The sequence below is a fragment of the Silurus aristotelis genome, assembly GCF_946808225.1.
Source record: "Silurus aristotelis genome assembly, chromosome: 22".
NCBI classification, from domain to species: domain Eukaryota; kingdom Metazoa; phylum Chordata; class Actinopteri; order Siluriformes; family Siluridae; genus Silurus; species Silurus aristotelis.
In genome coordinates, this window is record NC_139595.1 from 10,426,031 (window position 1) to 10,453,608 (window position 27,578).

General features: G+C 38.9%; 2 protein-coding genes across 4 annotated transcripts in view; both read left to right on the forward strand.

Annotated features, from left to right (window-relative positions):
- camsap2b (calmodulin regulated spectrin-associated protein family, member 2b) overlaps positions 1-7,998 on the forward strand; it is a 55,333-nt gene extending 47,335 nt beyond the window's left edge. For both annotated transcript variants that reach the window (XM_083525492.1, XM_083525491.1), the window contains exons 17-18: positions 3,771-3,889; positions 5,806-7,998. In XM_083525492.1, the coding sequence (XP_083381618.1) occupies positions 3,771-3,889; positions 5,806-6,102 (416 nt within the window). In that variant the 3' untranslated portion in view covers positions 6,103-7,998. The remainder of the gene's footprint in view (positions 1-3,770; positions 3,890-5,805) is intronic.
- Positions 7,999-10,090: 2,092 nt separating this feature from the next.
- The window catches only part of wdr47a (WD repeat domain 47a), a 27,009-nt gene continuing 9,521 nt past the window's right edge, over positions 10,091-27,578 (forward strand). The window contains exons 1-9 of one of the 2 annotated variants that reach the window (XM_083525628.1): positions 10,091-10,290; positions 12,805-12,974; positions 14,772-14,855; positions 17,423-17,507; positions 17,673-18,484; positions 18,809-18,926; positions 23,194-23,375; positions 25,582-25,818; positions 26,202-26,262. In XM_083525628.1, the coding sequence (XP_083381754.1) occupies positions 12,817-12,974; positions 14,772-14,855; positions 17,423-17,507; positions 17,673-18,484; positions 18,809-18,926; positions 23,194-23,375; positions 25,582-25,818; positions 26,202-26,262 (1,737 nt within the window). In that variant the 5' untranslated portion in view covers positions 10,091-10,290; positions 12,805-12,816. The remainder of the gene's footprint in view (positions 10,291-12,804; positions 12,975-14,771; positions 14,856-17,422; positions 17,508-17,672; positions 18,485-18,808; positions 18,927-23,193; positions 23,376-25,581; positions 25,819-26,201; positions 26,263-27,578) is intronic. The other variant, XM_083525629.1, reaches the window with a different exon arrangement.

A 27,578-nucleotide genomic window follows, 5' to 3' on the forward strand; every position in this document is an offset into this window, starting at 1 on the left:
GCAGTATAAATACATACTGTGTGTGTGTGTGTGTGTGTGTGTGTGTGTGTGTGTGTGTGTGTGTATATATATATATATATATATATATGTATATATCTATATTTTTTTTTACACACAGTATCTCACAAAAGTGAGTACACCCCCTCACAATTCAGCAACCATTTTAGATCTTTCCTAAGGACACTACTATGGAAATATATTTTAGTCAGTGTGCAGCTTATATAGCAGTATAGATTTACCGTCCTCTAAAAATCCAAGAGCATGAATTACTGGAGCCATGTCCTGTGGTCTGATGAGACTAGTATAAACTTGTTTGACTTAGATGGTGTCCAGCATGTGTGGAATTGCCCTGGTGAGGAGCACCAAGAAAATTGAGTTTTGCCGTCAAACATGATGCATCATGGTCTGTGGCTGCATGAGTTCTGCTGGTACTGGGAATCTGCAGGTTATTGAGGGGAAACAAATTCCTTTCTTCAGAATTGGGCCGAATGCCAGTTTTTCAACATGTAAACAACTCCAAACGCAATGCCAAGATGACAACTGCTTTGCTGAGGAAGCTAAAGGTGAAGATGATTGAGTGGCCAAGTATGTCTCCAGCCCTGAACTCTATTTAGCACCTTTGAGGATTAAAGCAGTACTAGATAACAATGGTGCTCACACAAAATATTGACACTTTGAACACAGTTTTGACATGTTCACTTAGGGTTAGGGTGTACTCACATTTGTTGCCTGCTATTTAGACAATAATGGCTGTATGTTGTTATTTTCAGATGACAGTAAATCTATACTGCTATACAAGCTGCACATTGACTACTCTAAAATATATCCAAGTTTCATTAAAATGGTTGCTGAAATGTGAGGGGTGTATTCACATTTGTGACATAGTGTTTGTGTGTGCTTGTGTGTATCGTAACAGTCAAATATTTTGACACAACTTCAGTGTTTTTTCCTTCTTTTTCCCTTATTTCCAACACTGTACATTGATGCTGAAGACATCCAAACTGTGAAAGAACACATATGGAATTATGTAAAAAAATTACATCACAAAATACGTTTTATATTTTAGATTATCCAAAATAGCTACATGACAGCTTGGCAAACTCATGGCATTCTCTCATCAGATTCACAAGGTAGTCCCCTGGATTGGTTTTCAATTAACAGGTGTGCCTGGGTCAAAGATTTTAATTTGTGACATTTCTTGCCTTCTTAATGTGCTTTAAACCATCAGTTGACTTTTACAGAGGAATGGATAAAGACCGAGTCAATAGCTATCAGTGCTACCAGAACTACTGTACAAATCCATGTTATGGCAAGAAAAACTCAGTTAAGTAAAGATGGTCCATCATTGCTTAAAAAAATGAAGCTCAGTCAATCTGAAAAGCAACTAAAAACCACCTAAAACCTTTGGGAATATGAACGCATACCGGTAAAATGCAATATTATAAATGGCTATGCTATATTCAAAATGGAAATGTATTTCTGTATTTAAGTGTAAATTGTTTACTATTGTATTACTATATGTACAATATGTTACTAGATGTTTCCTTTTTGGTGCAAAAGGAAGATTTTATTATCTAATTTATATTTGACATTTTCAAAAAATTTATAACCCAAATTGATATGATATGTTTAACATGTCCAGGCAGAAATGTAGCAAAATGATTTTTAATGTTTATTCTTTAAAAATTTATTTGAGGTAAATGCATTTAGACAGTTGGGACACTTATGATTGCACTATGGGATATTTGTAGCAAAATTCAATGTGAAATGCGTTTTTATTTAACACCACGGAATGAAAGCAGTTAAGTGGATGTGAATTTGAAAATGCATTCCGAGCTGACCATGCCCACTCATATATATATATATATATATATATATATATATATATATATATATATATATATATATATATATATATATATAGTGAGGAAAATAAGTATTTGAACACCCTGCTATTTTGCAAGTTCTCCCACTTAGAAATCATGGAGGGGTCTGAAATTGTCATCGTAGGTGCATGTCCACTGTGAGAGACATAATCTAAAAAAAAAAATCCAGAAATCACAATATATGATTTTTAAACTATTTATTTGTATGATACAGCTGCAAATAAGTATTTGAACACCTGTCTATCAGCTAGAATTCTGACCCTCAACGACCTGTTAGTCTGCCTTTAAAATGTCCACCTCCACTACATTTATTATCCTAAATTAGATGCACCTGTTCGAGGTCGTTAGCTGCATAAAGACACCTGTCCACCCCATACAATCAGTAAGAATCCAACTACTAACATGGCCAAGACCAAAGAGCTATCCAAAGACACTAGAGACAAAATTGTACACCTCCACAAGGCTGGAAAGGGCTACGGGGAAATTGCCAAGCAGCTTGGTGAAAAAAGATCCACTGTTGGAGCAATCATTAGAAAATGGAAGAAGCTAAACATGACTGTCAATTGCCCTCGGACTGGGGCTCCATGCAAGATCTCACCTCGTGGGGTCTCAATGATCCTAAGGAAGGTGAGAAATCAGCCCAGAACTACACGGGAGGAGCTGGTCAATGACCTGAAAAGAGCTGGGACCACCGTTTCCAAGGTTACTGTTGGTAATACACTAAGACGTCATGGTTTGAAATCATGCATGGCACGGAAGGTTCCTATGCTTAAACCAGCACATGTCCAGGAACGTCTTAAGTTTGCCAATGACCATTTGGATGATCCAGAGAAGTCATGGGAGAAAGTCATGTGGTCAGATGAGACCAAAATAGAACTTTTGGGTCAAAATTCCACTAAACGTGTTTGGAGGAAGAATGATGATGAGTACCATCCAAAGAACACCATCCCTACTGTGAAGCATGGGGGTGGTAGCATCATGCTTTGGGGGTGTTTTTCTGCACATGGGACAGGGCGACTGCACTGTATTAAGGAGAGGATGACCGGGGCCATGTATTGCGAGATTTTGGGGAACAACCTCCTTTCCTCAGTTAGAGCATTGAAGATGGGTCGAGGCTGAGTCTTCCAACATGACAATGACCCGAAGCACTCAACCAGGATAACCAAGGAGTGGCTCTGTAAGAAGCATATCAAGGTTCTGGCATGGCCTAGCCAGTCTCCAGACCTAAACCCAATAGAGAATCTTTGGAGGGAGCTCAAACTCCGTGTTTCTCAGCGACAGGCCAGAAACCTGACTGATCTAGAGAGGATCTGTGTGGAGGAGTGGGCCAAAATCCCTCCTGCAGTGTGTGCAAACCTGGTGAAAAACTACAGTAAACATTTGACCTCTGTAATTGCAAACAAAGGCTACTGTACCAAATATTAACATTGACTTTCTCAGGTGTTCAAATACTTATTTGCAGCTGTATCATACAAATAAATAGTCAAAAAATCATACATTGTGATTTCTGGATTTTTTTTTTTAGATTATGTCTCTCACAGTGGACATGCACCTACGATGACAATTTCAGACCCCTCCATGATTTCTAAGTGGGAGAACTTGCAAAATAGCAAAATGTTCAAATACTTATTTTTCTCACTTATATATATATATATATATATATATATATATATATATATATATATATATATATATATATATATATATAATGTTAATGTTGTAAACCTGGATGTAGTCTTCTTCTGATTAGTGACAACCATTAATAAAAACTACATCACTTTAGTGTGAAAAATCTTTTGGTGAATATTTGGTGTTAGGTCAATTGCACATGAGGGCCAAGGTGTATTAATACTGTTGTTAAAAACTCAATCTTTTCTTCCACAGGGCCAAAGCTTTACAAGGAGCCCAGTGCCAAGTCTAACAAACACATAATCCAGAATGCATTGGCTCACTGCTGCTTGGCAGGCAAAGTCAACGAGGGACAGAAGAGCAAAATATTAGAGGTTATGACTAAACTGCTATCCAATATGCATTAAATATAAATATAGAAATCCTGTACATTAAAAATTATCATATAAAAACAAAGCAGCATATTGGTGCATTAGGTTGCAATGCTGCCTCATAGCTGGGCTAAAATCATAGGTTAGGTTACTGTCTATGAGTTTAGCACTGTCTCACTGTCAAATCTGCATGGAGACAGATTACACTAAATTACACTAGATTACACTAAATTTCCCCATAGGTGTAATTAATGTGGTTGTGTGGTAATATGTGATGCCTTGTGATGCACTGATTAAATTTGGGGACTAGTAACCAGCATGACATGGATCAAGGATGAAGTGGTAACTCAAGATACTGTATTTTCCGGACTATAAGCCGCTACTTTTTCCCCACGTTTTGAACTTCAAGCCAAAAAACTGAGCGACATAACATTAGACCAATTAAATTTCCAAACGGAAACGAAAAAACGCACCTCACCTGTGTTCTTAGCTGCACGGCATCGGGAGAAAAACTTCCACTGGTGGTGCACGACGATGACAAAAGATAAATTCCCCAGAGAAATACAGTGGTACCTTGACCTACGAGTTTAATTCGTTCCGTGGACGAGCTCGTATCTCAATTTACTCGCACATCACATCAGTTTTTCATATTGAAAATACTTAAAATGGCATTAATCCGTTCCAACCCTCAAAATGACACCCCGTTTTTATGTTTCATGTTATTGAATTGGAAAATACATTTCAAATAACAAATCTTGTATAAAAACATAATAGAAAGAGTATGTAAAGATATAATAAGGTTTTATTCAGTGTATTTTCCTTGGAGATCAGACGACTTGAGCTAATGAAAACGCTGGCGGGTGTGTGTGTGTGTGTGTGTGTGTGTGGGGGGGGGGGGGGTAAGCGGAGGCGGAGGGAAAATTTACTGATACTATCACTCCTGTACACTACGTATCCCTAAACTTTAAAATTTTTACTTTTTCTTCTTTGCTTATCTTAATTTTCGTCACAATCTTTTCGCTTTCTGGCTTCGCCATCTAGCAGCGGCGTCTCGAGCTCTTACCCCAATTTTTTGCTCGCGTAACAAAGCAACAAAATCGACCGAGTGACCGCTCGTACCTCGGAAAACTCGTACATTAATGCACTCGTTGTCAAGGTACCACTGTAGTTGTGAAAGAAAGGAGAAAGACAGTGAACAATGACTTACTTGGTCAGCTACTGTTAAGATACAAGCCGTTGTAACGCATTGAGTCTGGGTGAAGGTAACTCCAGTTGCAACAGAAATCATATAAGCACAGACAGGTTTCCAAAACTCGTGCTCTTTTATTTTTCTTGGCAACAGCATTATGGGTTAGTCAAAGAAACTTAGAAATGAGCATCAGAAAATAATAAGGACATAATCCTCAGTCTTACACACATGCAGTAATACCGGCTATTCCCAAAACACCGCTATGCTCCTAATAGAAGCGCAACATATTGCATTTAGTGTCTTTCGTTAAAGCCTGTGTAAAGTTCATTAGTTTCAGTGTAGGCTTATAGACAGGTGCGGCTTATTTATGTTTAAAATAAAAATCTTTGTCAAATCCAGTGGGTGCGCTTTATAGTCTGGAAATTAGGGTAAATTAATGAATTATGTATAATTGTTAGTTATGCATAAAAAAAAGAAACGCTGTCTTAAAAAAGCTGTCTTATATACTTATTTAAATTTTTGCATATGTATGGCTGACACACCCAGCATTCAGCCTCATTTGTTGATATTTTACTGCTGTACAGTTTACATTATTTTGCATATTGATTCTACATGTCTGATAGTCCTTATTTTTTTGTTAAATGTTTCATACCTTTGATGCCATAACCCGTTATAATTAGTATGCATTTCTAGAATTTGTGCATTAAAATAGCTTTTCTTCATCTATAAGGAAATGGAGAAGACCGAGTCTAACAGCTTCCTTATCCTGTTCCGAGATGTGGGTTGCCAGTTTCGTGCACTTTACACATACTGCCCAGAGACCGAGGAGATCAGCAAGCTGGCAGGCATCGGTCCAAAAGCCATCATGCCCAGGATGATTGAGAACCTGTACAAGTACAGCTCAGACAAAAAGCAGTTCTGCCACATACCAGCCAAGACCATGTCAGCCAGCATTGATGCTATTACAATCTACAGTCACCTCTGGCAGACCAAGAAGCAAAGCACTCCCAAAAAACCGCTTAAGTGAGGCAGGTGGAACAAGAGGAAATACGCACTACACAACTCACTGGAGTTCTGGTCAGGACTTTACATGTTCACTGTTTAGCTTTTTCTTCTGAGAGTGTAAACAGGCAGAATTTCATTAAAATATTACACATAGCTTGAATGTAAATTTTGAAGACATAAGGACTGGCTTATCCTGCATTCAGTAATACTTTACAAGCTAAGAGCAAACAGAGCTTGTCTGCATGTGGTGCGAGTGCATATGAGAGAGAGAGAGAGAGAGAGAGAGAGAGTGAGCGCGGAGTGCCAAAGCCGCAGGTTACACAGCCTTGCCTTATTCTTGTTTTTACATTTTCTCTTGCTAACACTAAATTCATCTGAGTGTGTGCATTGGTGTATTATCATAAAGAAACATGGAGGAATGTTACATTGATCATTTAAAGACTGTAACATATTTATGAAGTGTCATTTTATTTACTGGAACCTAAGCACCTGACTCTCTGAATTTGCTGTCTGAATTTATTTATATTTTGGTTATTATCTTAAAGTTGGTGCAAAATAGCTTCTATCAGGTATAAGAAGTGTGTTTGTATATAATTGGCTTTATTTTCTTCTGAATGCAGATATTATTTGGCTTGTAAACATTGTGAGGCCTTTAGTGACTTTGAGAAAATCAGCACGGATCTACAATTTTAAGCTGCTAAACCATTACATATCATTGACATAAACTATGCCATGACTGTAACAAAAGTGTAACATACTCAGTTCATGTAATATGTTCTTATAAAAACATACTGCTATCATTTCTAGACACACAGCTGACAGCTTGAGTACTTTGCGTTAGTAAGTTACTATTAAAATTAAAAGAATCACAGAGTATAGTATGATCATGCTTTGGTAACCAATGCTGTCGTTATTGGCATACTGTTAAACAACAAAGTCTAAATAACATTAATTAAGTATAAAGTGCTTTTACAAGAGCTGTTGCGTTTTTACGAGCTTTGTATCAAGCTTTGCTTTTTTTATCTTCAGGTTCAAAAGAATAAAAAGTTGTTTTTATTTTTTTTTCTAGCAGAAGAAATCATCCACCAAATTTATTAGAGCTGTACATATTATAGTTTTGCATATTAATCCTATTTTTTGAAGCCATTGAATATTAATGATATTTTTCATATTAACTAGAAAGTGCTTAATCTTTGAAAGTTATTCCCCATACGTGTTGCCAAGGAGCAAAGCTGCAGTGAATATATGGGTGTCTCTCAATGAAAAATTGCCTAGATGTGCAATTCCCGGAAGAATGTTTCTTGCCAATTGCAAACAAACTTGCACTGACACCAAGAACAAAACCACTTTACTATGAGCGGGAGGTGCTCATTATTTAATGTTAGCAGCTTTCGTTGAACTTTTGCTTCCAGTTCCCGAACAAAATTAAAGTTACTTTTAAATTCTTACTCTTTTCTATTTGCTTTAGTTGCCAAGATCCAAATTAATTCATTTGCATCCTCAGTATATGGGAAGAAGCCGTACTTTTAACTGTTTAGTAGCTTTACCCTTCTCATACCTACTGTATATTCTTATTGTCATAAGTCCTTGCATTTGGCAGTAAATAAAGTTAACCTTGGCAGTAAATAGTCAAATAAGGATGTAATTTGAGAAAGACCCTTAAATTTCATTCTACTGTTTTACCATATTTTTTAAATAGAATGTCAGCTCTGTGTCTGTACCTATCATGGAGTATTATTTTGATATACAATTTAGTATAGATTCACTAATTGCCTATGTAACAGTTAAATGTTCAGTTTTTCTTGTCCTTCATTCCTCACTGTTGCTTGAGTTTATATTGTCCTGTGTCAGTGTCTGTTGTTTATTAGAACAACTGTTATCCTGTATGGCTTTACAAATACAGATTTTCGTCCAATTATTTTGGTCATGCTATTATTATCCACAGTAACAGTAGTCCATACATATTTGGCAGTGACACAATTTTCTTAGTTTTTGCATTTGCAAACTGTTGAACAAAAACTTATTTTATTAACAGTTTAATGTTTTCATTTTCACAGTCTTAAACATAACTGGAACACACAAAATATTTGAGTTATTTTTTATTTTTGGATGAGAAATCCTTTTCAATCAATGACTCTGAAGTTTGGAACCCATGGACTTTACTGAATGCTAAGTTTCCTCACATGAAATGCTTTGATATATTTTAGAGTAGTCAATGTGCAGCTTGTATAGCAGTACAGATTAACTGTTCTCTAAAAATAACTCAACCTACAGCCATTATTGTCAAAATAACTGGCAACTAAATTAAGCGAACATGTCAAAACTGTTTCTGAAGTGTCAATATTTAGTGTGAGCACCACTGTTATCTAGCACTGCCTTAATCCTCCTAGGCATGGAATTTACCAGAGCTGCACAGGTTGTTGCTGGGATTCTCTTCCACTCCTCCATAATGACATCACTGAGCTGCTGGATGTTAGAAACATGGGGCTTCTCCATTTTCCACTATTAGGTTTAGGTCTGGAGACATACTTGGCCACTCAATCATTTGTAGCTTCCTCAGCAAGGCAGTTGTCATCTTGGCGTTATGTTTGGGGTCGTTATTATGTTAAAAAACTGGACAGGTTGTTTTTAGCAAACTGTTTGCAGGCTTTCTTGTGAGCCAGCTTCAGATGATGCTTCCTTCTGGTACAACGGTCATGCAAACTAACTTATTGCAGTGTGCGGCATATCGTCCGAATACTGACAAGTAGACCATCCACTTCTGCAACCTCTAAAGCAATGCTGGCACACCTCATGCATGTGTTTTTAAAGCCACCTTCTGCACCTGATGCATAGCACGAGGATTCAACTTCTTTTATCAACCCTTCTGAGGCCTGTTCCCGAATGGAACCCATCTTAGAAAACCTCTTTATGACCATATAAACTTTACTGTAACTGCCACTGTAACTCAGTTTTAGGGAGAATCTATGGGGTATTGTGAAGAGGAAGATGTGAGACACCAGCTGTTCTGCATTGTTGGGTCTGAAGACTGATCGCCTCTATGTTCATACTATTAAGTTGTCCAACATTTCTGTTTTATTGTTTATATTCTAATTTTCTAAAGATCCTGAATTTTTAACTTTAAGCCATTATCATCAAAAATAAGACAAACTCTTTAAATATATCAGTCTGTGTTTGATAAATCTATATAATGAGTTTCATTTTGAATTTTCTATGATATTTTAATTTATGGAGATGCACCTGCATGTCTATATGAACCTTGAACTAAAGCAGAAAGTTCATCAAGTCTTCATATCAAATGTATTTGTTAATATTCAGAAGCAAAACTCGTTTTCTGTCTAAATACATATAGACATGATTATATCTATGTGTAGACATACACACTTTTATTCAGGGCAACTTGCAATTATCTCATACAACTGAACAGTTAAGGGTTAAGAGTTTTGACCAAAGGCCCAGCCTGACGAGCTATAGTGATGGGATTTGAACTCTTAACCATCTGATCAGAAGGCCAACATCTTACAGTAACTACTGAGCCACGACCAGTTAATTACCAGTCTATTACTCAATTAAATGCTGTCACAACGATGTGTCTAAATGTCTGAATTGTTCCTTTGTGCAAAAATTAAACTGAACGGATCGCGTATTTAAAGGAAAGAACGAGCTTCAGCTTTAATATCTCAGAATCATCAGATCTTTCAGAGATGTGATTATTGCAGGGGATAACTCTGGCTCCCGTGCGGTCACACCCTTGTCCTCGGGCAGAGACACAGCACCTCGGAGCAATACAACACTGCAACGCCCAGAGCTCGTACCATGAACAACAATCCCATTGTTTTGTTTTATGTATGTATTATTAGAGATGCCTAATCCGTAAAGCATCGTTTTGAACAGTCCCATCCTGGGAGTTATAGGCGTTAGCTATTATCGGATTTCGAAGATTTCCTAAGTGTTCTGCGATCTGCCCAATCAGAATCGGCGAAAGAGCGAATCCCAGCATGAGCGCATCTGATTGGTGGACGACGCAGAGGAAGCGTTCGCCTGACAACCAGAGCTGGGAGGTAACGGCACCGAGAGAACCAACAACAAGGATAAAGCCATCGCCCCTATACATCTATATTACTCATTTAAGTGGATCGTTGTGTGACAGCTCATCTTTTAAGCACGGAAAGAGACCGGCTGCCGATTGCGTGTATGTAGAATTTATCAGGTAAGCGCTAAATATCCGCTGATTGCCTTTACTCCTGTGTTCGAACCCGCATACTACCGCACTACATAGTATGGAGAAATAGTGCGCTACAACAGGACATTGAGAAGGCTACAGCAGGTGGCGTACTAGTTAGTGCGGTAGTATGCGGTTTCATGTCGAGGCGAGGCTTTATTTCGGTGCTTTGATGCCTCTGGATTTAGCCTGCTAGCTGCTCTTGACCCATTGTTCTAAATGCTGTAGTGGCTTTGAATAGCATAGCTGTCTGTTCTGGCCTCCATGACGAACTTGGCTGTGCTATAAAGGAAAGCTTGAGTAAGCAGAGATGGGTGGACTAGCAGTCCATCTGTAACTGACAAACACGCATGAACCGTTAGATTTGTGAAAAAACGAGATGGATCAGTTCATTTTCCAATCCACAAAGCTTTCTGGTCCCCAAGTCGTGTTGTGATAATGTTTATTGTCCACAGCCAGATTCTAAACGCCAGAGGTTGGACTGGGATAGCGTAATGAACCAATATTTGCACATTTTGACATTTGTTAATGCCACTAATGTGACATGTATTTGCCTTTTCTGATGTTACACCTACAGCATCAATTTCCCATACTGATAGTCCTGATTAGAGCTGGCAACTTACTACATTTTCTCCTCTGATATGGTATTGGCAGTGAGCTCTGGGTGTCAGATTGCTGCCATCTCCAGTACTTATTTATGTCTTTTTTAAGCCTTATCCCTTGGTTTTTATGTCATGCACAAATACACACCAAGGTGGTGTTAGATCTCTGTTTCGAGCCTCTCTTCTGTGATAATTTTCATCAACAGTTTAGCATTTGAATGAGCAGGCTGATACTGAGATTGGAAGCCATGTTCTCTGAAGTCCTATACACAAAACCTAAATGAAATTGAGAACTGTGATCCTAAATGTAATATTAATCTTATCCACAAATGGTAAGTGTGTTTACCAGTCAAGCAAAAGCCACACTTGATTGAGGACAAACTGTGGTGGAATCAGGTTTAGGACATAATTTGGGTAAAATGACAAATGACTTTCAATTGTGCTAAAGGGTAAATTCATCTTCATCTCTGGCTGTCTATATAATGTATATAGTGCTTAAGCCATAATAGATTGGTGATTGGATCTGTCTGTTTTCCCTTTGTCTTGGCCCCTGCTCCAGTTGTAGAGAAACCGCCACATTGCATGATGCTGTCACCACCATGCTTCAGTGTGGGTATGGTGTACCGTATTTTTCGGACTATAAGCCGCTACTTTTCCCCGACGTTTTGAACCCCGCGGCTTAAACAACGAAGCGGCTAATATATGGGTTTTTCCCGGTTTTACAAACTTCAAGCCAAAAAACTAAGCGACATAACATTAGACCAATGACATTTTTGAACGGAAACGAAAAAACACACTTCACCTGTGTTCTGAGCTGCATGGCATCGGGAGAAAAACTTCCACCGGTGGTGCACGACCAAAAGATAAACTCCCCATAGAAATACAGTGGTCGTTCCGTGGACGAGCTCGTATCTCAATTTGCTCGCACATCAAATCAGTTTTCCATATTGAAAATACTCAAAATGGCATTAATCCGTTCCAACCCTCAAAATGACACCCCGTTTTTATTGATTGATTCAATCATTTTCTCCCGCTTATCCGTAATTCGGGTCGCGGGGGCAGCAGTCTAAGCAGGCCCCCGCCTTCGACTGCTGCCCAATCCTCACAGCACCGTCCCTTATGGTCCCTCCTGCAGGTGGTGAGCCCACAGGAAGGTGGCCCCACGTCACGGACCTTGATATTTACCTCGTAAGGGACCCCCCGGAGCATAGAGGGTTAAGGGCCTTGCTCAAGGGCCCAAGAGTGGCAGCTTGGCGATACCGGGGCTTAAACCCCAGACCTTCCGATCGGCAACCCAGCGCCTTAACTGCTGGAGCCACCAATGACTTACTTGGTCGGCTACTGTTTAGATACAAGCCGGTGTAACGTGTTGAGTCTGGGTAAGGGGAGGGATCGCTAAAACTCCAGTCTAAAGCCTGTGTAAAGTTCATTAGTTTCAGTGTAGACACCTGCAGCTTATAGACAGGTGCGGCTTATTTATGTTAAAAATAAAAATCAATGTCAAATTCAATGCGGTTTGTATAATCCGGAATTTCCTTTATAGTCCGGAAATTACGGTACTTTAGGAAATAAGATGTCTTCTCTTTGTGCCAAACATTGAAGTTATATTTATGTTCAAAAGTTTTGTGTTTATCTCATCAAACTGTAACACATTTTGTTACATGGGTTAAGGTAATTTAAGAGTTTGAAGAGTTTTTTCATGAGAAATGGGTTCCATTTAGCAACCTTTACCACAGGTCCAGGCATGTGATTAATATCATTACGTGTCACATATTCCTGTAAATATTCCAAGGTGGGAACATTGTAATTATTTTTTTTCAGCAGTCACACTGTTGTGTTTGTGTGGGGGGATGGCATTATCACTCTGTATCTGGCTGTCATATTCCCTCTATCTACATAGAAGTTTGCCACCATGACAGCTGAGGAGACCATCAACATAAAGGAGGTGGAGATCATTAAGGTGATTCTGGACTTCCTGAACTCACGGAAGCTGCACATCAGTATGCTGGCCCTCGAGAAGGAGAGTGGAGTAATCAATGGCCTCTACTCAGATGATATGCTCTTCCTCAGGTCAAGCCTCACATACATAAATACCCACTGGAGATTTCTGAGTAAATAAATCAGTTTTGTATATAGAGTGTTATATTTCAGTGCTGGTCCTGGGACATATTTGATGCTAGATTTACTACAGAATAATACTTCACACTTACTATTCTGTTACATTTTGTATACAATCTCTGGCTGGTTTTATCTTGAGCCACTTCTTCTCTGTGTAGTGGATTGCAGGGGCATCACTGGGGCTTGGGCCCCAGATTATTTTATTCTAGCACTGATTGTTTTTGGTCTGGAACTGGCCATGAGTTTAGTAGAAATGTGATGGGAATTAAGTGGTTGTTTAAAATTAGTTTGTTGCTGTCTCTGTTTACAATACAGGATTCTGATCAGCTTAGAATCTGTCTCTACACACATACACACACACACACACAGACACACACTCACTCACACACTGTATGACTATGACTGATTTCAGTCTATGCTAGTTTATCCTTCAGTCTATCCTAGAATATAGGTGCGTTCACACTAGGGCTGCAGCTATTGATTATTTTAGTAATCGAATAATATGTAACAAAGAAAGTGCTGCAGAATGAAAAAATAGATGAACAGGAAAAAACAGCAAGGGGCAAGGAGATTTATATGAAAGCCCGTTTTTGCCACAAAAAGAATTGCCTAATTTAAACTTTTTTCCCGCAATTCCAAGTGTATTTTTTGCAATTACAATTTTTTTCTTTAGCTAGTAAGCAGCGTCACCCTCTCTGTGCCTGAAAGCTTTACACATTAAAAATGAAATAGGCTAAAATCAACAGAAATGCACAGTATTAATCTAAGCATCTGCTCCCTGGAGAAAACTCTGTCTAACAATCAGCTCTGGAGGACTGGTGGATGTACCAGAAATGTTAGATGTTTTAACGTTGAAATAACGGGAAATAATGTTGCAATTGCGAGAAATACAGTCAGAATTGCAAGAAAAAAAGACAAAATTGGGAGAAAAAAGTCGCAGTTGACAGGAAAAAAATAACTTTTCATTACAAAACATAATTTGGAATGAGGCAAACCTTTTTTATTGTGTCAGAAACGGGCTTCTATAGATTTAGGCCAAAGAAAAAGGACAGGAAGCCTACAAAGTTTGGAATAATTAAAAAAAATTTAAAATAAGGAAAGAAAACACCATTCAGTGTGTTTACTTTTTACATTTACAGTGCATTTTTTAAAGAGTAATATATTTATTTATGATTTATATTTTTTGTATTTGCATTTTAATGTAATATAGCAATTAAATGCACTAAATTGGTTTAGTTTTCACAGATATTCTTTTATGCAATTCCTGCAATGAAATGTAAATTATTTTATAAAGGAAAAAAATTCTTTGTTAATTTTATGAGATTTCCTTTTCTAAATACGAAAATAAAATGAAAGAGACTTTGTGGATTTTTTAAAATGTAAAAAAACTACTGTTTGCTACTTGAGTAAACTACCACAGTGCTATTTGTTTTTAGAAATTAAACTAAAATTTAGGTTTTTTGATTTAACTACACTGTAACCAAACATATGTAAAACACACACATAGTGTATGTGAGTCTGTAAATGAATCTGTTATTATTTTAGCATTTATTTTTAGTGAAAGAGCTGTGTTGGGAGTGTACTTTACACTTAATGATCAACATGCAAATACATAGAATATTAACCTGTCTGTTCTTTTTATTATGCAAACATTTACAAAACTTTTATTTGATTTAAAATGTTTGTATCATTAAATTAAAGGATTTTTGTCTTGGACATCCAACATCTTATTCTGTGTTCCTCTCTCAGGCAGCTTATTCTAGATGGACAGTGGGATGAGGTGCTGCAGTTTATTCAGCCTCTGGAGTGTATGGAGAAGTTTGACAGGAAAAGGTGAGGTTTTGTCACTCTCATAGATAGCATGTTATCCTGTAAGTAATGTTTTCCTGACATGTGTGTATTTAAATTTCTGTTCTATTGTTTTGTGACTGTGATGTGAGTTTGCTGGGGGTTTTTTTATAATAGAAGGCTCTAATTCTTTACTTCTTTTTGCCCAATGGCTAATTCATAGTAAGAAATTTCCTGGTTTCTGTTTCATGCTCAGAAATCATATACAGCGGGGAAAATAAGTATTGGACACATCAGCATTTTTATCAGTAATGTAAAATTTCCACCAGATGTAGCCATCAAGCCAAATATTGCATTCATACAAAGAAATCAGAACATTTAAGTATACAAGTTAAGTCATAATAAATAAAGTGAAATGACACAGGGAATAAGTATTGAACACATGAAGATAACAAGGTGCAAAATGGCATAGAAAACCAGGAGATCAACTGAAATCTGTCAGTATTGAGAGAGAAACCCTGCCCCCTATCAGTACTAATTGATATCAGCTGCTTTAGTCCTAATTGATGGGCTATAAAGGCTTCTCATTACCCAGGAGGCACACAGGAAAGACTTCATGATGGGTAAAAGCAAAGAACTCTTTTAAGATCTTCGTAATCTTATCGTTGAAAAGCATTTTGATGGGAATGGTTATAGGCGCATTTTCATAATGCTGAATGTTCCTGTGAGCACTGTGGGGGCCATTATTACACGGAAATAGAAAGAGCATCAGTTCACCATAAACCGGCCACGATCAGGTGCTCCACTTAAGATCCCTGTCCTAGGAGTCCAAAGAATAATCAGGAGAGTTCGCCAAGAGCCAAGAACCACTCGGGCAGAACTTCAGAAAGACCTTGCATCAGCAGGTACTGTTGTTTTAAAGAAAACTATAAGCAATGCACTGATCCACCATGGCATCCATGCAAGCTTGCGAAAGAGCATTTGGAGAAGCCTGTGGATTATTGGGAGTCTATAGTATGGTCAGATGAAAGCAAAATTTAACTTTTTGGCAGTCATTCTACACACCATGTTTGGAGAAGAAATGGCACTGCCCACCCCCCCAAGAACACCATACCAACTGTTAAGTTTGGGGGTGGAAGCATCATGGTTTGGGGCTGCTTTTCAGCAAGGGGTACTGGCAGACTTCATATTATTGAAAGCAGGATGAATGGAGAATTGTACCGGGACATTCTGGATAAAAAATCTGCTGCTATCTACCAGAAAGCTGAAAATGAAAAGAGGATGGACATTTCAGCAAGACGATGATCTCAAACACAAGGCCAAGGAAACAATGAAGTGGTTTTAAAGAAAGAAAATCAAGTTGCTTGAATGTCCCAGTCAATCACCTGACGTAAATCCCATAGAAAATCTATGGAGAGAACTGAAGATCAAAGTTCATAAAAGAGGCCCAAGAAACCTTTAAGATTTAACGACCATTTGTGTGGAAGAATGGGCAAGAATCACTCCTGAGCAATGCAGACGACTGGTCTCTCCATACAAGAGGTGTCTAGAAGCTGTAATCACCAACAAAGGCTTTTCTACAAAGTATTAAATAAAGTGTGTTCAATACATATTCCCTGTGTCATTTCACTTTATTTATTATCACTCAACTTGTAAACTGAAATGTTCTGATTTCTTTGTATGAATTCAATATTTGGCTTGATGGCTACATTTGGTGGAAATTGTGTGTCAATAGCCCACTTAGAAATTCCCTTACTGATAAAAATGCTGATGTGTCAAATACTTATTTTCCCCGCTGTATATCATATATAATCATTTTATATAAGAGATAAGAACAAACAATTCGCCTGTGTATGTGACAGTTAATGTGTCATTATAGGCAAAACATTAAATCAATACAAAATAAATAATCAACAAACTGTGGTACCTGAAGTGCATTGTTTTTGTGATACCACATGGTATGTTATTCCACATATATCAGCATAATAAACGTTCATTAACAAGTTACACATCACACATTTAACAGGTGTTTTGTTTAATTTAATAAAAAAATATTCAAAAGACAAGTAGCTGTATTTATAATTGATATATAGATTGATCTTTTACTTTCATAAAAAAATTTAATAAAATTGCCCGATAAGTCCTTGTATACAAGTTGTTACTATAAAAACAACAGTGCTTTAAAACAAGCACTTTTATATTATTAACCAGTTGTTTATGTCAAAGATGGATCTTCTGATGAGGTTGAACCATTATTTAGAATAATACACATTTTGACCAATCAGATTTGAGAATAAAATGCTCTTATGCAATTTATTGCTGCAATAGGGCCAAGTATTAATACTAATGCTACCTCCCGGAGCCTAAGAGGTGGCATTGAACAGTCACAAAACACACAAAAAAAAAATGCAAACACATTTGTTATAATTATATGAAATCAGTGATAGATTAGAGTCCTTTAAAATAACAACACACTTTACCACATCTATTTATTCTGACCAAATTCCATTTTACAATTACAGTGCTTCTCCCAAAGTATCTGTCGTTATCATCACTATTAACATGTAAAGTTCTTTTGCATTTAATGCATGTTTATCAATGCCATTTTTCAGATTTCGCTACATTGTACTGAAGCAGAAGTTTCTGGAAGCTCTCTGTGTAAATAATGCGATGTCAGCTGAGGATGAGCCACAGCATGTGCGTACCACTCATTGTGACATGTGCACCATTCTTCATTGTCTGTAAACAGTTCATCTGTCTGAAAAACATTCACATAAATTTGTTAGAAAGAAACTAAAATGCATTAATAACATAATATGCACAAGTTTCCATTTGCTGTCTCTTTGCTCTGTCATCCCACAGCTGGAAATAACTATGCAGGAAGCTGTGAAATGCCTCCACTTTTTAGAAGAGTTCTGTCCCTCCAAAGACGACTACAGCAAACTCTGCCTTCTCCTCACCCTCCCTCGTCTCACCAACCATGCCGAATTTAGGGATTGGAACCCAAGCACAGCACGTGTACGCTGCTTTGAGGAGGCATGTATCATGGTGGCTGAGTTTATCCCGGCTGACCGCAAGTTGAGTGAGGCTGGTTTTCGGGCTGGTGCAGATCGCCTGTTTCAGTTGCTGGTTAAGGGTGTGCTGTATGAGTGTTGTGTTGAGTTCTGCCAGAGCAAAGCTACAGGTGAAGAAATCAGTGAGGCCGAGGTGCTGCTCGGCATTGATGTGCTCTGTGGCAATGGCTGTGACGAACCTGACCTGAGTCTTCTGTCATGGCTGCGTAACCTGTCACCCAACGTCTTCTCGTGTGCCTTTGAGCAGAAGGTGCTCAATGTGCATGTGGACCGGGTGGTTAAACCTTTACGAGCCGCTCATGCAGACCTGCTCACGCCGCTAGTCAGCAAACTCTCACCATGCCCTGCCTCTCCTTTGCGCCGCCCACAGTCGGCTGACACCTACATGTCACGCTCCCTTAACCCAGTGCTGGATGGCCTTGCATATGGTCTGCCTGGCCTAGAGAGAAGAGGAGGGACCAGAGCCAGTGAGGTGGGGAAAGCATCACCCATGTCACATTCATTTGCCAACTTCCAATACCCTGGGGGGCAGAACCTTAGCCGGAGTCTCATGATGGAGGAGTCGCAATGCCAAAGCATCTTTGAGGAGTCACCCGAGAGGTGATGTTTTCTTTATGTTCGGTTCAGACACGCACAATGCTAATAGTAATAAAATTGTTATATTACTGAAACACTAGTATTTGTTTTATCATTCTTACCAGGTATAGCCCAAATCTTAACTCCCTACATATACACCTACTATCACTTTTATAAGGAAAATTAGTACGAATGTGGATCAGCCTATTTCCATTGCACAATTCTACTTGGGTTTAACAGTATTCACATGATGTCATTTGACTTATCATTTTTAATAAAGAAGTATGTATTATTGTTTAAAAAAAAGTAAGTGAAAGGAAAATGAGTATTGTGTTTTTGCTTGTGCAGCTCTAGAACTGAGACTCCTACAGATAAAATGATGAGCTTAAGTGGGTCCCAGAGCCTTTGCCCAGTCTCTGCGCCGGGTCAGGATGCGCCAGCAGCTACCTCTACAGAGAAGAACGAGGTACTTATTAATCCTCAAAAAATTTAATACTATTATATACTAATATATATATATTTATTCACACACAGGTGCATCTCAATAAATTAGAATGTCGTGGAAAAGTTGTGAAACACGTGCATTAAAATTGTGAAACACGTGCATTAAATAAAATTTATGCACACAGACTGAAGTAGTTTAAGTCTTGGGTTCTTTTAATTGTGATGATTCACAATTCATCTAAAAAAAATGTTATATGGTGACATGCCAATCAGCTAATCAACTCAAAACACCTGCAAAGGTTTCCTAAACCTTCAAAATGGTCTCTCAGTTTGGTTCACTAGGTTTGGTTCACTAGGTTCATTGCCCAAGTGTCACGGTGCATACCATGAGTCGGATGCGGAAGTAACTCAATTATTGTTAATTGATTCACACACACACGCACACACACACACACACACACACACACACACACACACACACACACACACACAGAGGTCAGAGAGTTATGAACCGACGTGCGGGTTTGGTCCGTAAAGCCGGTATGATCCGTTTGGAAAGTATAATCCATAGCGCGAATATATTGCACAGAACAGGTATAATCCACGGAACGGGTATAATCCATAGGGTAGGAAGTAGGAACGGGACCAGCGGGGAATGCTGGCAGTCGGGAACCAGGTCGCTCACCATAGTATTTGAGTAGGACCAACACAAGTGAGATGGGAATGGAGGTTTATGTAGGGGATCGGTAACGTGAGACACCTGTCTCACGGCGGGGTACAGAGGGCGTGCGACGCCCACCGCGGAGTCCAGAGGCCGTGCGACGCCCACGGCAGAGTCCAGAGGCCGTGCGACGCCCACGGGCGGAGTCCAGAGGCCGTGCGACGCCCACGGGCGGAGTCCAGAGGCCGTGCGACGCCCACGGGCGGAGTCCAGAGGCCGTGCGACGCCCACGGGCGGAGTCCAGAGGCCGTGCGACGCCCACGGGCGGAGTCCAGAGGCCGTACGACGCCCACGGCGGAGTCCAGAGGCCGTGCGAAGCCCACGGCAGAGTTCAGAGGCCGTGCGACGCCCACGGCGGGTCTCTGGAGTGTTTCGGCACCTTGGAGGGAGTTTTAAGGTGCAACGGGACCCTGGAAGGAGCTTGGGAGTGCTTCGTCATCTTCAAAGGAAACTCGAGGAGAGACGTCGCCTGAAGAGGAAATCGGAGGCAAGACGTCGCCGTCAAAGGGATTCGGAGGCGAGGCGTCGCCTTCTGGGGAACTTAAAGCCGAGCCGTCGCCCTGGGAGGAGCTTGGAGGTGAGACTTCAGAGGGTCTAGGAGGCGTGAGGGGCCCTCCGGAGGGTTTTGGCGATGACGTCCTGTTCATGTCACGCTCTGGCAGCGGTACACATTCCCTTTCACGGCCAGGCGGCGGTACGACGTCCTCGTTGCGGCCAGGCGGCGGTACGACATCCCTTTCGTGGCTAAGCACCGGTACCACGTCCCTTTCGCGGCCAGGCGGCGGTACGATGTCCTGAATGCTGGCAGTCGGGAACCGGGTAGCTCACCGTAGTATTCGAGTAGGACCGACACGAGTGAGATGGGAATGGAGGTTTATGACAGCTACCGAGGTGGGCTTGGCAGGTGGATCCCTGACACTAAGAAGCTGCTGTTCATAGTGTGCTGTATCCAAGCATGTTAACAGAAAGGAAAAAGTGTGGAAGAAAAATATGCACAACCAACCCAGGGAACCTCAGTGGCTTGTCAAGCAAAATCAATTTTAAAATTTGGGTGAACTTCACAAGGAATGGACTGAGGCTCAAGGAATCAAGAGCCACAACACCCAAATGTGTCAAGAAATTTGGCTAGAGTTGTCGTATTGCTCTTGTTAAGCCACTTCTGAACCACAGACAACATCAGAGGTGTCTTATCTGGGTTAAAGAGAAGAACTGGACTGTTACCCAGTGGTCCAAAGTCCTCTTTTCAGATGAGAGCAAGTTTTGTATTTCATTTGGAAACCAAGGTCATAGAGTCTGGGGGAAGGGTGGAGAAGCTCATAGCCCAAGTCCAGTGTTAAGTTTTCACAGTCTGTGATGATTTGGCGTTTACCAAGACGTTTTAGAGCACTTAATGCTTCTTTCTGCTTTCTTTTTAAAGATGCTGATTTCATTTTCCAGCAGGATTTGGCACCTGTCCACACTGCCAAAAGCACCAAAAGTTGGTTAAATGCTTGACTGGCCAGCAAACTCACCAGACCTGACCCCATAGAGAATCTATGGTGTATTGTCAAGAAGAAAATGAGAAATAAGAGAACAAAAAATGCAGAGGAGCTGAAGGCCAAAGTCAAAGAAACCTGGGCTTCATACCACCTCGGCAGTGCCACAGACGGATCACCTCAATGCCATGCCAAATTGAGGCAGTTATAAAGCAAAAGGAGCCCCTACCAAGTTTTAAGTACATATACAATAAATTAACATATTTTGCAGAATGCCAACAATTATTGGTCTTATATAGTGTTCTAATTTTTTGAGAATTGGTGGGTTTTTGTTAAGTGTGAGCCAAAATCATCACAATTTAAGGAGAACCAAAGACCCTGATTACTTCAGTCTGTGTGCATTTAATTTATTTAAAACACGAGTTTCACAATTTGAGTTGAATTAATGAAATAAATGAACTTTTCCACAAGCTTCTAATTTATTAGGATGCACCTGTGCATTAACATTTCCACTGATATGCCACTTTATTTTGGGAGATCTTGTGCCTTGTACTTTAGATCAGATCGATGTTTTGTTGTAGAGACTTCAAGGAAGTGAAGATAAAGGATTAAGACTGAGAACCCAACCCAAACACTACTAAGATTTAGCCAACTGAGTGTTTGAGCAAGAAGGGAAATTGTTAGAAAATTATCTGAGCCTATCTACAACAATGAATTTTCATTATGTAGTCAAATGACCTTTTGTGGCTATATGTGGTATAGCAGGAAGTTTGGAGAACGTGACCTCATCAGTAAAACAGTGAATCAGCAAACTAGAAGCTGCATAAGGCTTCTTATATTATGTGCATTCTTTAATCCAAGGACATAACCTTTTCAGAGCTATTGATAAGCCATTCCTTTCCACATTATTCATTCAATAAAGTTAAACACTCAACATCAACTCAGGGTTCTGTAAGTTATTAACTTGCTGAAAGATTGAACGAGGATTCAGTGAGGCCAGTGCAAAATTCTGATTTGCTTAAATTTCTGATTTGCTTAAATTTGATGTTGCAACACAGCAGAAAGAGAAAAAATCATCAGGGAAAAACTTTTCTTAAAGCATTGCGTATACCCTTATACGACCAAACATTACAGAAAAAGTCTTCAACAATAGTCCTTGCCTATTTTTAATTTCAGTTATTTAAATAACATTTTATTTTTTTTTAACAGATGGAATGCCAAATTATAAGTACATAAGTAACAGAAAATGATAGAAGGCATGGTAAAATTTAAGTGTTATTCCAGATTAATTTGTTGAGTATAAGCAACATAGCTAAGCATAGAATAAGCAGTCATAGTCATAGAAACTATGCTCCTGTCAGACACTGCCAAAACAGAAAGCACCCCTGGGTTTACCAGGCAAATCTCACCACCACTCTTTGCAGCAAATTCAGTTCAGTTGACAGCATTCCCATACAACTTCATGTTTATTATTGACAAGCCTAAAAGCACTTCAGAATTACATTTACCTCATTCATTTCCAGTGCGGCTTACTAAAGAGTGTTAAGAAACATATTATATGCATATACAGTGGTGTAAAAATGAAAGTGCATCCGGTTTTACGTATTAGGACGTCATAATATTGACCAATATTGAGCATTTGTTTATGCACAGTTCTCTTAGGGTCCAGCCTCAGCAATTCAATCTAGTTGAGGTTTGGGCCATTGAAAACTTTATTCTGTTCTTTTTCAGCCATTTTTTTATAGTTTTTTCTGGTGTGCTTGGAATCTTTTTCTTGTTGCATGAACCAATTTCCGATTTAGCTGTTGGACAGATGGCCTCACATTTGACTGTAAAATACTTTTAAAAACAGAGGAGTTCACAGCCAGCTCAATGATTGCAAATTGCCCAGGTGCTCCAAAAAAACCCCCCAAATAATCTCATCTCCAATATCTTACTTGGTGTTTGGTTTTCACCAAACATACCTGTGTTGTTACATGTGTTGTTCATCTGGGGTAGCTCTCTCTCTCTCTCTCTCTCTCTCTCTCCCTCTCTCTCTCTCTCTCTCTCTCTCTCTCTCTCTCTCTCCCCCCCCACCCTCTCTCTCTCTGTAGTTGCGTGACTCCATGGAACAGTATCAGGAGTACTATAGGCAGCGCTTACGTGTACAGCAGCACTTGGAACAGAAGCAGCAACAAAGGCAGCTATACCAACAGATGCTGCTGGAGGGTGGAGTCCAGCAACAGGAGACTTCACCCACTGCCAAGCACAACCTCACTGAGACCTTCCTCAACAGGTTGACTGTAACTTTTTGGCATCGGATATTCTCCAAACAAAAGTACTTTACTGATACTAATTAGTTCCAGAGCACCATATCTTTTATTCTTGTCTAGACATGTCTACACATGCTTTTCATGGTCTGATATTAGCCACCACTTTTACAGTGTAGTCCATTCAGCTTCTGGGGTTAATTTTGACATCTTTATAAGAAATAATCCAGATATTTTGCCATTGGTATTTGGCATGTGGAAATACCTATTTTAATAGTATATTCTTTTTAAAAGATTTGCAGCACAAAATTAAATCACCTCAAAATCTCAACTCTCTTAAACATATACACTTTTTATAACTTAAATAGTAAGCCGACACTCCCGGTCAACAAATAGGGAAAATATTAATTATTAAATTTGTGATCAGCACACTATATAAACTGATCAACCATAAAATTAATACCAGTGACAGCTGAAGTGAATGTTACTGATTATGTTGTAACAACGGCACCTGCCAATGGGTAGGATATATTAGGCTGCAGGTAAACAGTTAGTCCAATTGTGAGAAAGCCAGGTCTTGTGGAAATGTTCCTGGTATGCAGCAGTTACTTTCTACCAAAAGACGCCAATTAGTGAACTGGTGAAAAAAGTCATGGGTGCCCAAGGCACTTTTATGCAGGTGGGAAGAAACAGACAAGATTGATGGTCTGGTATATGAATACTACATCGCATTCAGGCCATAGTTGGCAACTCAAGGCCCAGAATATAGGGTGAACGTAACCCTAGTTTTGTAGTCTTCATACTAGGACATACCGTATTTTTCAGACTATAAGCAGCTACTTTTTTCCCACGTTTTAAACAAAGAACGTGGCTAATAAATGGATTTTTCCTGGGTTTTTCCCTGTTTCACAAACTTCAAGCCAAAAAACTGAGCGACATAACATTAGGCCAATGAAATTTCCGAACGGAAACGAAAAAACGCACTACACCTGTGTTCTGAGCTGCACGGCATCGGGAGAAAAACTTCCACTGGTAACGCATGACGATAACAAATATAAACTCCCCAGAGAAATACAGTGGTACCTTGACCTTCGAGTTTAATTCGTTCCGTGGACGAGCTCATATCTCAATTTGCTCGCACATCAAATCAGTTTTCCATATTAAAAATACTTAAAATGGCATTAATCCGTTCCAACCCTCAAAATGACACCCTGTTTTTATGTTTCATGTTATTAAATTGGAAAATACATTTCTAAATAACAAATCTTGTATAAAACATAATAGAAAGAGTATGTAAAGATATAATAAGGTTTTCTTCAGTGTATTTTCCTTGGAGATGAGACGACTTGAGCTATAATAGATAAGTGGCAGCGGAGGGAAAACTCGTTTTTTTATTAGCATTCCTGTACACTACCTATCCTTAAACTTTAACATTTTAACTCATTCTTCTTTGCTTATCTTAATTTTCATAACAGTCTTCGCTTTTTGGCTTCGCTTCGCCATCTAGCAGTGGCGTCTCGAGCTCGTATCTTGATTTTTTGCTCGTGTAACAAAGCAAAAAAATAGACAGAGTGACCGCTCGTACCTCCGAAAACTCGTACATTAATGCACTCGTAGGTCAAGGTACCACTGTAGTTGTGAAAGGAAGGAGGAAGACAGTGAACAATGACTTACTTGGTAGGCTACTGTTTAGATACAATCCATTGTAACGCGTTGAGTTTGGGTGAAGGGAGAGCTCGCTAAAACTCCAGTTGCAACAGAAATCATATAAGCACAGACAGGTTTCCAAAACTCTTGCTTTTTTATTTTTCTTGGCAACAACGTTATGGGTTAGTCAAAGAAACTTAGAAATGAGTATCAGAAAATAAAAAGGACATATTCCTCGGTCTCCACACACGCAGTAATACCGGAAGAATGCAGTGACAGACTATTCCCAAAATACCGCTATGCTCCTAATAGAAGCGCAACATATTGCATTTAGTGTCTTTTGTTAAAGCCTGTGTAAAGTTAGTTAGTTTCAGTGTAGACACTGCGGCTTATTTATGTTAAAAATAAAAAATCTTTGTCAAATTCAGTGGGTGCGGCTTATATAAGGGTGCGCTTTATAGTCCGGAAATTATGGTACAATGCCCTGGGAATCCTGCACCAAACAGAATGATTCTTTACAAATAAGTGAAAAGGTTTTGCTGTCTGCAGTGTACATACTTGCTGTGTGCCTAACCCTGCCTACAGATCTATTCAGAAGCTGGAAGAGCTAAATGTTGGAATGGATGATCTGGGTGAGGAGGTGCAGGCCCTTTCTCTTCAGTGTAATGGTGGAGGAGAAGTAGAGGCAGGAGTAAATTCAAGTGATGCCACAAACACTTCACTTCATCAAGATGGGACAGGGCTTAGCAGCAGCACCCCTCAGAGAGACAACAGTCAGACTGCTGTTTTAGCTCCCACAGAATCCCCTGTGCTACCAAGTAGGTAGGTACAACCATGTAAACAAAGATTTTTTTAAAATTTTATTCATAGCACTTGATTCTATGATTTTGGAACTGATGTATTAAATATACACACTTGTAGGTTAATGATGGCTGATTAATGTGCTAGTTCATGTCTAAGATGTATTTCTAAAATGTCCAATATGCAAGCTTAAAAAAAGCTTTTGCTTCATATCAAAATAAAGAGTTTAATGTTTCTTAACTGGTTTTAAACTGATTTAGATTGTGTATCAGGTGTATATAACTGACATAATTACAGTTTTCTGTACAATACTGTTTCTTTTAAATGATTTATTAGCAAAGGTTTGATATGGTTTAGTACACTGATAATGTGTGAGGTGTGTAATGATTTTTGCTGTTCTGCAGTGTTCAGAAGGAAACAGAAGAACATAGTGATACCAGTCTCACCCGCACTAAAGGAACAGAGGTACATAACTGGATGTTTGTGTTTATTAGCATAGCTTTATTGTAGTAATTATTGTGTAATTATTGTATTGAATAATTACAAATAAAAAAAAAATATATTAAGAAATCAGGAAGAATATTTGTAGATTAATACACATCCACATGGCATGGAATAATCCACATGATTAAGCAACCATACAGGAATTAAATGGGACAACCATTTACACAGTAGAAAATACCAGATCTACATACAACACTAATCGTTGTGTAGGTTGGAATCAAAAAGTTCACCACTGGAACATTGCTCACTGTCCTCTGTGTACAACAAAACGAAATACAAAAATACAGTGATTAGTAACCAGGGATAAGAAATACAAGGAATAAGAGAGGACAGAGATGGGAAGCTCTAGAACACCCATGAAGGAACAAAAGCCTTTTCTTCAAATCTCCAAAGACATGAGACAGGATGAGAGATGAAACATCAAGGCTGATCAACCTCACCAAAAGTCAACCACTTTGTGCATGCAGCGATTGCTGAAGTTTTAAGATAAAGACAAAGGAGACAAAAAAGTTTAAAATGAATTAACAAACTAGCTTGGAATGACATGGACAAAAATAAGATGAAGTGGTTGCATGGATAACTTACTCCTGACTAAGAAGGATTGCACTGAAGAATGCAAAAATCAACAAAACTTAACACAAATACTATTACTGACAATAAAATCAAACATAAACCTAGATATAATCCGAAAGCAGCTTTACAGAAATAAATTGATTACAATTAAAAACATAAATGTATATTAGTCTTAAATAGATTTCAATAAAGTTAAATACATTTAAAGTTAGTCTCTAAGATTATCTCTATGAACAAGCCAGTGGCGACAGTGGCAAGGAATAACTCTTTCAGATGGTATGAGCTTGAGAGGAACCTAACTCAAAATAGAACTCATCCCCATCTGGTTGACAATGAGCTATAATGTCTATTCATTATAGTTCCTTCATTGTTGAAGTTATCAACTGTTCACTGATTGAGACTCAAGTGTTAAACTCGATCACCTAATGGTGATTGTAGTCATAAGCCATTGTAGCAAAATGTTTATATTAATTACAGTTCAGATCCATCTTCATGGTTCTTGAGTTTACCCCTCCACCGTAACCTCATGGATCTTTAGAGTGTTCATGAGAAACCATCTTTACCAGTGGCAAATGGTCTCCAAATGAAAAAACTTCCATCCAATAGTAGAAGGTCAGTGTGAGTTAGTCAGGTGTGGAAAATAGAAAGGGACAAGATTACTGGTACCTCATTGACTCAGCAATGGGAGAGAGAGAGTATGAGTG